General features: G+C 36.8%; 1 protein-coding gene across 2 annotated transcripts in view; it reads right to left on the bottom strand.

Moving 5' to 3' along the window:
• Positions 1 to 4814: 4814 nt before the first annotated feature.
• The window catches only part of LOC131152739 (beta-glucosidase 42), a 109331-nt gene continuing 97249 nt past the window's right edge, over positions 4815 to 16896 (bottom strand). Inside the window, exons 9-13 of one of the 2 annotated variants that reach the window (XM_058104592.1) lie at positions 7551 to 7765; positions 7443 to 7477; positions 7240 to 7342; positions 6467 to 6575; positions 4815 to 5229 (exon numbers count right to left, since the gene is read on the bottom strand). In XM_058104592.1, the coding sequence (XP_057960575.1) occupies positions 5034 to 5229; positions 6467 to 6575; positions 7240 to 7342; positions 7443 to 7477; positions 7551 to 7765 (658 nt within the window). In that variant the 3' untranslated portion in view covers positions 4815 to 5033. Of the gene's footprint in view, positions 5415 to 6466; positions 6576 to 7239; positions 7343 to 7442; positions 7478 to 7550; positions 7766 to 16896 lie in introns of both variants that reach the window. The other variant, XM_058104593.1, reaches the window with a different exon arrangement.

Here is a 16896-nt window from a genome sequence, read left to right as displayed (position 1 = left end):
GGAAAAACATGAAGGGGGCAGCACAACAAGACTTGTCGACAAAGGGCCTATGTTCATCGACGAGGGTACAACAGAGGTTCGTCGACAAATAATTACCGAGAGCAGGAAATTTCAGACTTCTGGCATCGTCGACGAGAGCCCTGCATTCCTCGAAAGGTTCTTCTTGGTCTCGTCAACGAAGCCCCTGTGTTCGTCGACAAGGGGCGCTTGGGCTGCGGCAGTTTTCTGAAATTTTGAATTTTTGAACGTTGGGTGGTTGGGAAAACAAGGGGAAACCTCCGAGGAAGCTCTATATATGTCATTTGGGCATATTTTGAGAGTGAGAGTGATCATTATTGAAGTGTATTGTGTACAGTTTGATTTCTACAGTGAAATTTGTGTGTCTTTTGCTTCCGTGGATGTAGGCTTTGCCGAACATCGTAAATCTTTGTGTTGCTCTTATTGGTTGTGTTATTTGTTTTCTTGTTGTTGATTCCATTGTGCAATTTCATTATACGATCCATATCACAATAAATTGGTATCATAGCGATTGTTATTATGACATATGGATCGTCTTCTGCAAGATTTGACATTGTCAAATTCGATGGAACCGGAAACTTTGGTTTACGACAAAGTAGAGTGAAAGACATTCTTGTGCAACAAGGAATGACTAAGGCTCTACTTGATACTTAACCAGAAGGAATGAATGAGGCAACATGGCTAGATTTGAAAGCAAAGGCAGCGTCAACAATGCACTTGTGTTTGGCCGACGAAGTTCTCTATCAAGTGATGGAGGAGGATTCTCTAGCGGCTATCTGGCGAAAGTTAGAAAGTTGGTACATGTCTAAATCTCTCAATAACAAACTTTTTCTTAAGTAACATTCTATTGACTTAAGATGGTAGAAGGATCTAGTCTAGATCAACACATCAATGTATTTAATCAAATCATAAGTGATCTTATGAGAGTTGATGTGAAGTTTGATGAGGATGATAAGACTTTGATGCTGTTAAATTCTTTACCCTCAACTTATACCTACAAAAATCCACTGACCACTCTTACGTGGGGAAAAGAAACACTTGATTTGGAAGAGGTAACAAGTGTTTTGTTAAATTTTCATCAAAGGTTGAAAATATGTGATGAAAGAGAAGGACTTGTGGTAAAGGGTAGCAATGAGCGAGGCAAAGGAAAGTTTAAAAATGGGTCTAATCAGAAATTCCGGAATCAATCCAAGAAGAAGAAGGAAATCTGGTGTTATAAATGCGGTAAAAAGGGGCATGTGAAATCGGAGTGTCCGGATTGGAAGAAAGGAAATGCTAATAAGAATGAGGGGATTTCTAAATCTGTGGATGTTGTTCAAGAAGAGGATTTAGCGGATGGTGATGTTCTATTAGTTTCAGTGGAGTTGGATAATCTAATGGACTCCTGGATACTTGATTCTGCATGTTCTTATCACATGACTCCAAACAAGGAGTGATTCAACACTTATAGGTTAGTAAATTCTGGATCAGTTCTTATGGGTAATGATGCTTCTTGCAAGATTGTTGGCATAGGAAATGTAAAGATAAAAATGTTTGATGGTGCTGTAAGAACATTGTGTAATGTAAGACATATACCTGAGTTGAGAAAGAGTTTAATATTTTTTGACACTTTGGATTGTAATGGTTTTAATTACAAGTCCAAAGATGGAGTCTTGACGGTATGGAAAGGTAATCTGACTGTAATGAAAGGGCAGAAACTGGATGGAAATGTTTACATGTTGTAGGAAACTACCGTTGTAGATGGAGTTACAACCGTGGATGCTGAATCAGATGAGACCGTCTTATGGCACATACATCTTGGGCATATGGGAGAACATGACATGAAAGAACTATACAAGAGAAAATTGTTGAAAGGTTTGAAAACGTGTCAGTTGGAATTTTGTAGGTTTTGTGTTCTTGGAAAATAGAACAGGGTAAAATTCAGATCAGCTACTTACAAGATGAAAGGAATTCTTAACTATGTACATTCAGATATTTGGAGCCCAGTAAGAGTTGCATCAAAAGGTGGACATATGTACTATGTGAGTTTCATTGATGATTATTCACGGAAGGTTTGAGTTTACTTCATGCATCACAAATCTAGATGTTTGCCAAGTTTTAAGATTTGAAAGGTTGAAGTGGAAAACCTGACAGGGAGGAGAATCAAATAATTAAGGTCGGATAATGGGATGAATCAGGGTATGGAAATGATAGTTTTATTTATTATATACGAATTTTGGAAAAACCTGGTACTTTGAGTTTAAGTAAACCCTAGAGATGATTTTACCTATATTTTTCAGTAGAATATATTTTCCCTGAGCAATTATTGTATTATGAATTATCACTCAAATTGTGTGGCATGAGAAATAATTATGTTTCTGCATAAATAAGCCTGTTAGAATATTTTATGATGATATACAACAATATATGATATGACAGTTTTATACAGAGTTATGATATGATGGTTTTATACCTAATTATGATATGACGATTTTATACAGAGTTATGATATGACGGTTTTATACCGATTTATGAATATGACAGGTTTTATATTGATATGTGAATATGACAGTTTTATATTGAATTGTGAAAATGAAATCATGTTACTGTTTTATTTTATAAATTTTATTATATGGTTTAAGAACCATGATGGACCAGATATGTTAAGGAAGTTCAGTACCGTAGCTAGTATGATATGTTAGTGCAACCATACTATTCTAAGAGTGTTGGTAATTGGATAGTCGATTTGGTCAGAGAAGAGTAAAGTACCCTCCTGGAGTCCAGACCAGCTTGGGTGGCAAAACGTACTTACAGACGAGTATGTTGACTTAGCCTGGTGGTAGGCCAACCATGGTTAAGTTTAGTCTTTGGACCGTACAATTCGATAATGTGGGGTTAATACATGATGTTATATGATTGTCCATTCAGGGAGGTTTTTTAAGCATATATGCGAATCTACGTACACAGGATAATTTAATAAGCCAAAGTATGTTTTTGAAAAGAAAGTAAGTATTTTCAAATATATAGGTGTGAGTACAGTTTTACATGATTTCTCGGTTAAAGTTAATTTAATTAATGGATGTTTTTTTGCTACACTAAAACTCATGTAACCACAGACTGATAATAATCTATTCCATCTTATTGAGAGATGTCTCACCCCAATAATTTTTTCACATTTCAGGAAATACAAGGAGTCGAGCTTAGCGAGTTTTAGGAGGAGCTTAGTTATTATAACTTAGAGTAAGTGCTTGTGAGATATTGATATGTATATAGATATGTTTTTGTCTATTTGGGATGTAGTATGAATGCTTGGAGGTACATGTGTAATTATGGTGATATTAGAACTTTGCTATAGTTTTAAGATTTAAAATATTTTCTACTGCATGATTTTAAATTGAGTTATGTCCAAGTATACCCGGCACCCCACTTTGGGTTCGGGTTGTTACAGATGTGGTATCAGAGATATTATGTGATAATTTGTATTATTGTTATTATGTATGAAGAATAGCATTCTGAGCCCCACCGAGTTCGGAGCACTACAGTGGTAGTATCAGAGATATATGCATGCAGAATAGCACTCCAAGCCCCACTGAGTTCAGAGTGCTACACATTAATCGTTTCAATTTTTAATTTTATTCTCAAATTCTTTCTTTTTCTCTTAAAATGGGTGTTTTTTTCCTTTTTTCCCAAGTAGTAAAAGGCATTTAATTTGCGGTATCTTTCAGAATGTAATGTTTAAGATATCTCATTTTTATTAATTCTCACATTTCTTAGGATGAAGAATTATCCAAAAAAACATGAAAATCATATTCCACCATGGATAAGTTTTACGAGCATGTCATTCCTACAAAAATAATATTTTTGCCTTCACGTGGTGAAGGCAGAAGGCAATACAATTCAACCCTTAGCCTTGGACATTCACTTATTTTTTAGGTAAATAAGCTCACCTTCAAATAATCAACACATTTAAGCATGCTATAACCTATCAATTTCAAATTGATCTTATTAAACTAGCCCATAAATGAGCCAAATATAAGCCTATTAAGCAAGCCCAAACCGCACTGACAATCAAGCCAATCATGAACTAAAACGAGTTAAATCCATTTATGTTCAAGTTAGCTCTTATATTAAATGAACGGCAAAATAGACTTGATAATCTCTCATTTATATAATGGAAGAGCTTGAATGAGCTCGAGTCAAACTCTCAAGTCGCTCATGACCAAGTAGTTTGTCTGTAGCATATCACTAAGAACTTGTATAAAATAGATTCAAGTATCAAAGTAATTGACCCATGATTATGGTTCCAACCATTTGACCCACTAAAGTTGAGTGATTCTCCATAATAATGGGAGATAATGATGGGTAGCAGAATGACTCCTTAGTAAAGGTTCCAATACTACTTGGCCTCCTTGACCCAGAAGCAGTAGAAAATAATCTCAACAATAATTTTGACAAAAAGAAAATGTTTCAAAATGAAAAACAGTGAAGTTACTACAATATTTTTTCTGTGTACTTTGGCGTCCGAGGTCGACAATGCAATGGAAGAGAGGATCCTCCCCCCCCCCCCCCCTTCCTCCCTCCATTTGTGGAATTCTGACCTGAAAAAATGTCGGCGTTACAATTCACGTTGTGCATGTAATAGGAAAATCAAGGGCTTTGTTATGAGATAAATTTGTGAGATCTAGGCTGAAGCAAACAATACTTTTGAATGCTAGCACTCCCCAGCTTTCCCGTTTTCTAATAAGGGATGCATCCCTTTGCCAAAATCTGATCTTCTCATATCAATTTTCTGGCAGACTGATCTCTAGGCAATAAACTTGATAAGCAACACAATCTGATCATTTCTATTTTTAAGGAATGAGTATTGTGACAGAGTGAAGCAACTGAGAACATCAAGGACAGTTTTGGCAATTACAGAGAAACATAAATAAGTTCACACAAAACAGAGTCTGCAGTAAACAAGTTGCATAAATAGACAAAAGGGATGGGATGGGTTTTTTCAGGTGGTGCACGTCCACAAGTGAAGATGAAAATCATCACGCTTCCTTGCCTTGCTTCCCTTTGTCACCTTTCAGGAACCGCGAGAACCAAAGTGCAGATGATTTTGGGTGCCGAGACAACCCATTCTTGTAGTCCACGTAAACTAAACCAAAACGCTTGGTATAACCTTGGCCCCACTCGAAATTGTCCAATAATGACCAAGCAATGTATCCCTTCACATTAGCTCCATCCCTGCCCATGCATTCAGCACAAGAACATAAAAACGCTTAATGCCTTGCTCGTTTGGATGTATTTACTCTACACTGTTGTCACCTACCCACACAAAGTGAAATGTAAACCAACTCCCATGTATTTAAATAGTGGTGCACAAATATTTTCTTCTCCCATCTTGCATTCACACTTCACTACCGCAATATCTACGGCATGAACATAATTAGAAGTCAATTCAATTAATTATGTGTCAACATCTTGTGTAATTTGACATTAAAGATCAGAAATATAAAATAGGGTAGTATATAATTCCTAGTAAGTGTGAAGAACATGCATATAAATTATCACAGGATTCAAGTAGAAACCTGAGCTTCCATCTACCTCCACAGCAATATTTGTGAACCTAGGTTGTGTAAATTGTGGGCATGGACGAACCTGCTAAGTGATCCACCTTTAAGCTCTTACAGATAGAAACTTAATCAAATGGATATGCAAACATACTTTGTTGAGTTTACAAAGTTACCTCAATTGTAAAGCAGATTAAGCATACTTTGTTTTGCTCAACAAAGTTTCCTTAGACATGCAAAAAGCATCGTCAGGCATGCACAAGAACACATAATTACCTTATAAATATAATAGAATATTTGTGCATGTTTCATAAATTGTGACATGCCAACCATACAACCCAGGAAGGAAATCAATGGTTCCAGAGGTCAAAATTACTGTTAAAGCTTGATATGCATGGTTGGCCTACAACCTCATAGCTTAGTACATGTGTAATCCTTGGTTGTATACGGATTTCATGGATAAATTAAAATCAGAAACAATAAGATTTCAGCTCAGTTAATTGCAAATGTGACCAATCACTGCAGAAAACAAGATATGAAGGGTACTAGCATTATCTCAACAATATAGCTAATGCAACTGCCATTGTGTTTGACATAATAATAGTAGCAACCCTCAAAATAATTATTTGGCTGCTTAGGTTTGTTGGAACTAATCGCAAATGCTCCTGGAGGAGTGCACCAACAATCAAATAAGCATGAAAATGTTGCTTAGTAACCAGTAGAGCATGACCAGGCATCAAATTGTTTACAATGTACATATAAAGATCTGGATGCATAAAATTATGTGAAGAAACCAATCTTCGTTAAAAAGATGATGTGTGCAAATTATATGAACACAACCAGTCAACTGAAAATGTGAGATTCATTCATAGATCTAGACAACAGAAAGGTAACAACTAACAGTAACTTACTTGATTGCCTGAGCAACTGCAGCTAGATAACCCTTGAAGTAGCCAACCCTCATTTTGTCATCTAGAACCTCATGGAGTGGGGAAGAATCATCCTCTTCATCGTCCATGCCTATGGATGGTAAAAAAAAGAAACATTAGAAATATTGACAACTATGAAATGGTGAAATATCCATAAGCAATATATCTAGAGGATAGATAAAATTCATTTATGGTACTAATTTCCTAAACATTAATCATGCATCTTATAGGCCAAGAAAAAGTAGCAAAAGAAAGGTTCGACACCAGCCAAACAATGGCCACGATCTAGAAGATAGTTTACTTAACTTCATGATTCTTTTCTAATCTTATCTTGATTATGTCACATTCCCCAGTTCAGATTGTAGCATATATAGTTTAATAGTAGTAATATTCATTCTATAAACCTTTTCAATAGTTAAGGCTGCGAATTAGCCTGCTACATCGTGTGAGCTGGTCCCCACTTAATTACTCCAAGCTCCAAGAAACAGTAAGAATTAAGACCCCAAAAAATAATGTGATTGTTTGTCCATCCATTTGCCAATGAGGTGCCCGCTCCCATCCCTATAAAAATGTTATTTCTCTTACACTAACTGTTGTGCTGTTAGATGGCCATGCAATTAAACTCACATTTATATTTGTGGGTAGGTATGCCCCACTTCTTAGTTCATTTTGGTGACTACTTGAGCATGCTGTAGTGGCAAACTATTTTGAAACAATACTACTTGGTATTACAGGTAAGCCACCATTTCCCATACCATTTTCAGTAATATATATTGGTATATTGTTGTATTTCTGTGTAATGTAATTGAGAACCTTCCGTATGCCCCAAGGAACTACATAAAGCCACGGTGATGCTGCCTGCCATGCAAAATTTTCCATAAGCTGATGCAATTGAATGAGTGCACCAAACTTGATACACCAGGTGTTTATGTGTATGCAGTGAGAAAGAGACCCATACCCTTTGACCAATAACCTTGCTTCCTTCCCATTCAGCTGATGATGAAACAAAAAAGTTAGTAAATAAGGAAAAATATTAGAACATAAGTCAGAAGTTCTTCATTCTTACCAATTCTCTCTGTTTCTTGGACCTGGTAAAAGTCAAACTCTTCACCGTTATTTGCTCCATGAGCAATAAATCTTGATGTATAATGATTCAAACCAACAAAGTCTATTGAGTTTCCAAGCAACTCCCTATCTTCCTGAGAGAATTTTGGAAGCTGATCTCCAATTCTTTCACGCATAGATGCAGGATAATCTCCAAAAAATATTGGGTCCAAAAACCTGAGACACAACTAAATTAGTTCTCCAAACTACGCATAGAAGACAGTCAATTAATACTCTAAATTTAAAATATATTTTCTTGAACAATTGTATGGTGTAAAGCATTAATAGCTATTAGTGAAAAAAATGTGCTACTTTGAAAGAAAAATGAAATAAAATGAAAGAAAAAGAGAAAAATCAGGCTCTCTTTAGAAGTCAACAGCTCTAAGATGGCTAGCCAAATGCAGATCACCATCTAGTGCAATTTAGACAAGTTGAAACAAAAGCCAGATTAACCAAAGTAACTCTTGTCCTGGCTGCAAATCTTGTGTCATGATGTATCAAGGTTTGAAACATTTACATGTATCTAGATAGACTCAAGGTTCAATTGTTTCAAACAATTTATATGTATCTAGATAGACTCAAGGCCTAAATTGCGGACACAATTGAATTAAAAAATGAAAAGCCCTAGCACACCCAATTGAGCACACCAAATTGCATAGTTTCAATATAGTTAATAACATATTTATGAACACAAACATAAATAACTTATTCTAATGAGATTTCAAGAGATTGCTATTTCCAATTTCTACTATCCATGAAAGAGCCCCATACTTGTGTCGGTGTCCACAACCACATTGTTCTTCCCAAAGTCATACACAAACTAGTACTTGACAATGCCTGCCAACCATATATGCTTATTTCACCCATGTAAGGCAAACACACACTTTTGGAATTGTGTAGTGAAAATAAAGAAGGGGGATGGGCAGGAGGGGGCAAAAAATGCATGCATGAATATGACGTTGCACTTCCGTCAGCAAAATATCAAGAACATATATCTTACATAAATTTCAAGAACATGCAACTTTATTGAATGAACATCTAGCAAATCGGCCGAGGCCACCTCCATGATCATGGACAATGAACACTGATGAAATTATTTGGTCTGGAATTGAAATACTAGAATTGACGGTAAAAAGTATCAGTTCCTTCTGAGTGAATACCTGTGACAATCACATTGTTTCTTGGAAATAGAAGTGGCAATTTCAAGAAAGGGATGTTTATGTCCCAATATAAGTAATGTGAGAAATAACTATCCTAAATTACCACATTGATACGTCCCATTACATGCATTCATTACTCAATATAAGTTTGCAGGCAGTAAATGTGATAATCATACCCTCTAAGCCATGGTAAATTTATAGTGATTCCATAACTTCTTTCTTGTGTTGAATAAAAATTTGGCTTAGTATGCTGTGCATTAATTAAGTAGTTTAAGTTTATAGAAATTGAAATTTTATTTAATTTATTAGTGGTAGGGAGGGCTTAGATGGAAGGAAATTAAGAGATCCCATGTTAAACCATAAATGATATCATAGTTTGGGGCAGAAATGAGAGGAAAAAAAGAAAAGAAAAAGAGAGGGGCACTCCTGGCAGGCAGCAGGCAGCAAAGCACAACCTATTTGCTGCAAGCTGCTACTGTGTTGATATGTTTCCAGCCCAGTACTAGACAGTTGGTAGACAGCTAGCAGCAAGGCAGAGCCACTAAGTTGCAAGCAGCTGCTGTCCTCCTTTCCAGCCTTAGTAGTATAGAATTAATTTTTTCTATGAAATCTAGCTTTAGAGTAAGAGAGAGGAAGGAGGAGAGGAAAACTTCTTCAAAAATCAAGAAAAGTACGGAAAATTCGAGGGAAATTAGAAAAAATACAGGAAAATCAAAGGAACCTCAAAATACATTGGAGAAGTCGATAATCAAGGTAGATGTTGATTGATTCATGTATTCTTCTAAGGATTTTGCGTAAAAATGGAAATTTCTCAAGGAAAATGACAGAAACATGCATGTAACTGAATCCTGATAGGAAAGGATTTGTAACTAGTTTGTTGAGTATTTAGTACATATAGCAACATGTGTCCTCCTTAGTTTTCATAGCTACGTGTTATTTTAAGTAGGCAGTAAATTTACTTGCTATGGTTATTGACCTTGTAAGGGTGTGACAATGTTTGCTTGCTATGACATAAACCATGTGTGCATATATTGAATTCCTATTGTGTGAAATAACTGGATGTGCTGATATGGTACTGTGTGCTGTTTGTGCCAGTGGTATTGTGAAATTTGAGGAAGTAGGGATTGTGCCTCCCTTGTGTGAAAGGCCCTAAATCTCTGGAGGGTATTTCTATTTCCTCTTCAAGTGGCAGTTAACTGGTTGGTCAAGTTGGCAATCAGCGCTTGTTTGAGATGAGATTTGAGTCGTTTGAGATAGCACTACTGTATTGAAACGAAGTTGAATGTGTGAGTTGTTTCAATGAGTTGTCTTGGTAATGGTAAATCTAGATAAAGAAATTACTTACTATAAGGGGTATGTTCATGAAAATATGATTATGATTATGCATGCACATAAAGAAATCACATCATAAAATACTGAGATCCTTATACACTATATTGAAATGAAGTTGAATATGTGAGTAGTTTGAAAGAGTTGTCATGGTAAATCTAGATAAAGAAATCACTTACTATAAGAGGTACGTTCATGACAGTATGATTATGATTATGCATGCACATAAAGAAATCACATCATAAAATAGTGAGATCCTTATACAAGTTAGGTTTTTTTTTGGGGGAGGGGGGGGGGGGGGGGGGAAGGTGGTTAAGAAGGTCTATTGGGACCTGACAGACGGGTAAAAGAGTTTTGGGTACATTGCACCTTAAAAAATGAGAGGACATGATAAAGGTTAAATTGAGTTACAGGTGCTTAAATCATTTGTAGGATATTTTAGGTGGATTTAATCATGTGCATAAGTGCAATAGATATGACTAGCGGAGTTGTTTAGTTAGGATAATTTGAATTACAAATATTGCAAATGACGATATGTCTGGTCATATTTCACAATTGCATGAAAACACTTCACGTTTTTTTCCCTTAAGGAGAATGAGACAAAGGGTGCTTTTACATCCTAGGCCCCACCATGGTAGGGCTCAACCCAGAACAGAAATATTTCAGGGGAATCTCAAAGTTTAGGTGCAATGTATACAACCTTAAGGAGCATTAATAAAGCTATAGATAAAATGGTTCAAAACAACAAGCTGGTTCAACAAAATGATTGAGAAAGTCAGTTGAACAAACAACCTCAAGCAAGTATCAAGAGAGACAATTGTTGAAAAACAAATGAATATGCTGAAACAATAACTAAACCCTCTCATCTTTGTATGAAACCAAAACCCTTTGATGCAGAGAAATGGCTGCAGAAGGTGAAGAAACTTCTTAGACATCCTCAAGATGCTAGAGCCCAGTGGAGTATAGAGTCATCATCGCAGTTTGTCTATTTGGAGGTGAGACTGACAATTGGTGGGAATTAGGTCAGAGGTGTTGAGGGCCTAGAGGCTATGAATTTGACTGTTTTTTAAACAATTTTCAATGAAAAAAATATTTTCAGAAGGCATTTGGGGAAGCCAAGTTACAGGAAACTATGCAATTGACTAAAAGAAACTTCCCTATTAGTAAATATGAAAGCATATTTATTGAATTATCACGGTTTAGACTAGAAATAATCAATATTGAAGAATTAAAAGTTCATAAGTTTGAAAGGGGACCAAGGTCTAATATTAGGTCTAAACTTGTTGCTTTAAGAATTGAGAGTTTTGGAGATATAATAGGTTATAGGATTGTTCGTCGGTTAGGTTGAGCTCAAATTTCCAAATAAATTGATTAGGTCAGTTTGAGAAAAAATAAAACCTAAATTGAACAGTAGTTGATGTGATTTGAATTGATTTGGATCGGTTTGATACTCGGGTGAATTGGGTCAAGGTGATGTTTTATTTTTATTTTTATTTTTTTTCAAGAAACAAATAACATAGAAAGGTATTGGTAAAATTCAAATTTTGCAAAACACATGCAAGTAACTTAAGTCTTTAATGGCTCGAAACATAGAAATTGAACTGGAAAAAGTTTCTCTAAAGAGCCTTAAAATTAAAGCAACACCCACAATAAGCAACATTCAACCTTCTCTTCCTTTATTTTTGTTGTTTCTTTAACCTTTTTGCCATTATATGTGGGTTGGTTTGGGTAGGGTGGTTTGCAGCCTTTATTTTTCATCCGACCCAAATGTTTGGTTTGTATAGAATTACAATGCACTACCCAATCCAAATATTTTGAAAACAATTCTTTGTAGGCAGTTTGGATTGGAATGGATCAGGTTGGCTGGTTCTATGAACGCCCCTACAAAATAGCATAAAGGGCTGTTTTTGTAGAACAGGACACCGAAGTCTTCATTAAGCAAAACAGGGTTAAAGCTAGCAAAGTGCTCAAACTGGTGGCCCAATCCATAGGGTTTGAAGTGCATGTGTGTGGACTTGCAGGGCGTATAAGGATGGAGTATCCTAAATCCCAATTTTCAATTAAACTGCAAAGAATACAACTGGCAACTCAGTTTCCTTGTTCCTGACCTTGTCAACCATATCCTTCACTAGTTTGAGTTTTCCTAGCTTCATATAAGGGGAAGCGGAAGGAGTTAGAGAATAAGGTGCAAGGGAGAGTTCATACCGTCATACGTCCCCACCTTAGAATAGAGAATGACTGGATGAGGAAGCAAGCAATGCAGCAGGAAGTATGATTCTTTTAGACAATAACAGCAAGTCTTATTTGATTCTAGTTCTGCCTACTCCTACATCTCTGCATCCTTTGCTAATATATTGAATTTAGAATCCGAACATATGAGTAGTGTGCTGTGGTGTTGCTTGACCCATGGGAAAAGCTTTAAATGTGGCTAGGTATGCCGGAACTGCATTATACAAATTGATGCAGTTGACCTTCTAATCATGGATATTATGGATTATGATGTAATCCTGGGAATGGAGTGATTATATATTTGCCATGCACTTGTTGACTGCTTTCAAAAGAAAGTCGTACTCCGAGATCCACATGGAGCAATAGTTTCCTTCTATAGAGACCAGACAATGAAGCTCTCATTTTCAATATTGGGATTACTTGTAGAAGGGTGGAATTTCAGCAAATGCTTGAGGTTTGTAGCAACAACGAAAGTATGCACCCAAAAAACCACTAAATTCCTATGGTTTTAAATAACAGCCACAACCGTTACGTAATGCCGTTATGGTACAGTTTTTGGGGTTCCTGATATCGTTACACACATCAAAATCGGTGGGAAGAAAAATCAAAGGCGTAGTGGCCATTATGGGATGCAACCGTTATGTAAAGGCCGCTACAGCCATTATGTAAAGGCCGCTACAGCCGTTACGTAACGTCTACAGGACTGTTATGCCAAAAAAAATTATTTATTTTTTTGATTTTGTTTCTCACTATTGTTTTTCCCCTCCTTTGATAAATCATTCTCAATATACTATGTGACGAGAGGGCGAAAAGATTATAATGAGGATGATAATGATACAAAATTTACTATTTTTTAAATAATCACAAGAGATGCATTCATTAACAATTTGAAAATACTAACTTGTTAAAAAAAATATTTTATTTTGATAATATTAGCAATTTGACATTTATATTCTATATTTTTCAACTTCAAGTCTTCAACCTTCTTTTCTTTTCTTGTTATTGTATCTTTGTATTATTCATTTGTCTTATGTGTCTTATTGAGTGTATAATGTATTTTGTTTTATTAATCAATTTAGTACACATAAGAATTTATAACGCACAAGAACAATGAGAAAGTATAAATACACACACATCTATTAATGGTGGTTTAAAACAAATGTAAACTTCTTGTCCTTTCCAAACAACTTAGTTGAACTAAAGGATCCAAAATACACTAAAAATCTTTCGAAGAAGGGCTAAAAGCTTAAGCCATGCAAATACACTAATATGCACAAGGTTGTGTGTGCTTAAAAAAAATTCACTGTTGTTACATATGCTTTCCGTTATGAAACATCTGCTACTCCCGCTTCCTATTACACCTACTACCGTTACGTTACGCTACCCATTACTCCGATTTAATCAATTAAATTTCCTACCCCAAGATTATGAGCAAACCCTTGTACCAAAGGGTTCAAAACGCGAGGCATCATTAGAAACCAGTCAAAGACCACCCAAGAGTTTCATAGGCTTTCAATGAGGTGCAATCTTGCCGAAACTGACGCTCAATGGGTTAGTCACTATATGAATGGTCTCAAAATGACCATACAGACAAGTAAGCTTGCAGAGGCTTTATAAGGTGGTGATGCCTATCATCTTGCACTAAAGGTTGAGTCACAACTTACCCGCAACATGCCTAAGAAGCTTGAGATAGAACACAACAGTGGTGCACCAACTAGGACAGCAGCCCTTCTGCGTGCTAACCAACCAACCAGTGATAATAGTGGTAAAACAGGCCCAAGTAAACCAGGGGAAAACAGGGTGAAATGCTATAGATGCTTCGATATTGGCCACGGGTCCAATGAGTGTCCAAAGAAGGCTGCAGGCAGAGTTAGCCTTGCTGAGGATCAAGAGGCTGCCTGTGAAGAAAAAACTGCAATTCTTGAGGACCAAAAGCAGCAACTAGAAGCTGAAAATGATGTGGCAGAAGAAGGGATTGAGGGTGATGTCCTTGGTGAGTCTTTAGTCATTTGAAGGTCATTACTTTCTCCTCTAGCCAATAGCGACACACGGCAACATAAAAATATCATTTGAACTAGAGGCACAGCGGGTGGAAAGCTTTGCAACTTGATAATTGATAGTGGGAGCAGTGAGAACCTGGTTTGTCAAGAGAAGGTAGACAAGCTGGGATTGAGAAAAGAGAGACATCAACAGCCATACCACATTCTATGGTTCAATAAAGGAAATGAGGCAATCGTCTCTTTGAGATGCCTTGTCAATTTCTCAATCGGTTCCTTCATGAAATCTGTTTATTGTGTTGTGGCTCCTATGGATGCATGTCATATTCTTCTTGAGTGGCCTTGGCAATATGATAGAGGCACAATCCATGATGGTATCAAGAACACTTACTCATTTTTTTATTAAAGACGGTGAGAAAAAGAAGCTAGTGTTTAAACTGATGAAGGACGATGATGTTTAGAGGCGAGAAAATGGCTGTTCACCCGCTCCTAAACAAGAAGGGTTTTGCTAAAAAAATGAAAGTGGGCTGGGTTACATCTTCTTCAAAAGGAATCTAAGAAGCAATTTGTGTTCCCAAATGATGTCGAGGAGATTTTTGATGAGTTCAAAAATGTGATGCCAGATGTGTTACTTGATGGGCTTCCTCCCATGAGGGATATACAACATAAAATTGAACTTTTACCAGGTGCTACATTACCTAATTTGCCCGACTATTGAATGAGCCCAAAGGAGCATGAAGAGCTTCAAAAGCAGGTTATGGAACTTCTTAGAAAGGGATTTATTCAATAAAGCCTAAGTCCTTGTGCTGTACCAACTTTACTCATTCCTAAGAAGGATGGAGCTTGAAGAATGTGTGTGGACAGCAAGGCTATCAGCAAAATTACCATTAAATACATGTTTCCTATTCCAAGAATGCATGATATGCTTTACGTACTATCTGGATCTTAGTGTTATTTCAAGATTGACTTGAAGAGTGGTTATCACCAAATCAGAATTGGGCTTGGAGGTGAGTGGAAAACAGCCTTTAAACCAAGAAAGGGCTCTATGAGTGGCTGGTCATGCTCTTTGGGTTGTTCAATGCACCTAGTACCTTCAGAATCAGGTAACGACCTTTCATTGGGAAGTTTGCTATTGTTTATTTTGATGATATTTTGGTGTACAACACAGAAGCAATGTCATGTTAACCATTTGAGGGATACCCAACAGCTTTGAAGCAAAATCAGCTTAATGCCAACATAACAAAATGCAGATCAATGGTGGACAGGTTGGAGTTCTCGGGTTTAATTGTTTCACAAAGGGAATAGAAGTTGATCAAAGCAATAGCCAGCTGGCCTACTCCAAGAACAATTACAGAGATCAGAAGTTTTCATGGTTTGGCCACATTTACACGAGATTTAACTGGAATTTCAACACTATAGTCACTCCCGTCACTGAATGTGTCAAAGGAGGGAAGTTCAATTGAACAACAGAAGCTGTAGAGAGCTTTGAGGAGATAAAGAAGATGATGACCCAAGTGCCGATTTTGGCCTTGACTTTGATAAGCTCTTTGAAGTTGATTGTGATCATTAGATTGGAATTGGGTGTCTTGAGTCAAGAAGGAAGATCAGTGGCTCATTTTAGAGAGAAACTCTACAAGGCTTGTCAAGAATTGAAATTCTGGCGGTGTTACCTTATTTGAAGGAAATTTATTCTAAATTTTGACCAAGAAGCATTGAGATATCTCAATTCCCAAAAGAAGCTAAGTCAGAGGCATGCTAAACGGGTGGCATTTTCACTTTCACATAGACAGATAAAGCTGGATTGCAAAATAAGGTGGCAGATGCACTGGGTAGAAGGGCATATTTGCTAAAAACTATGTTACTAGTATTGTTGGGTTGGAATTGATCAAGGAACAATACAAACATGACCCTTATTTTCTTGGAATTCTTTGCAACTAGGGATCATGATGCGTGTGCAGAATTTGTGGTGAAAGATGGGTATGCGTTCAAGGGTTAAGCTATGCATTCCTGAAGGTTCGTTGAGGGAATACTTGATTTCTGAATTGCATAGGGGAGGTTTATGAGGCCATTTTTGCGGGGATAAGACAGTAAATTTAGTGACTGAACGGTATTTTCGGCCTTGCAAGCGATGATATGCGTACAAGTATGTTGATCAGTGTTACACTCAAGTTCAAAGGGGCAGCAGCAGAATACAGGTCTTTACACTCCTTTACCAATACCTACAGCCCTGTGGGTTGATGTTAGCATGGATTTTGTGCTCAGATTGCAACTAAAAAAAATGGGGGTGTTAGACTTCGTCTTTGTAGTTGGTGGATCAGTTTTCAAAGATGACTCACTTTATTGCATGCAAAAGGATATTGGACACAACCCATGTAGCAACTCTGTTCATTTGGGAAGTGGTCAGATTACATGGAGTACCGACGACTGTCACATCTGATTGGGACACAAGGTTCCTCAGCGATTTTTAGAAGACCTTACGGAAGTTATTGGCTATAAAATTGCAATACAGCAGCACCTATCACCCTCAAACAGATGGGAAACTGAAGTGGTGAACAGAATTTTGGGGAATTTATTGCGGTGCCTTGCAAAGGAC

This window comes from Malania oleifera, chromosome 4 (assembly GCF_029873635.1).
Source record: "Malania oleifera isolate guangnan ecotype guangnan chromosome 4, ASM2987363v1, whole genome shotgun sequence".
Lineage (NCBI taxonomy): Eukaryota > Viridiplantae > Streptophyta > Magnoliopsida > Santalales > Ximeniaceae > Malania > Malania oleifera.
Note: the sequence above shows the minus strand (reverse complement) of the source record. Positions and strands in the feature narration are given on the sequence as shown.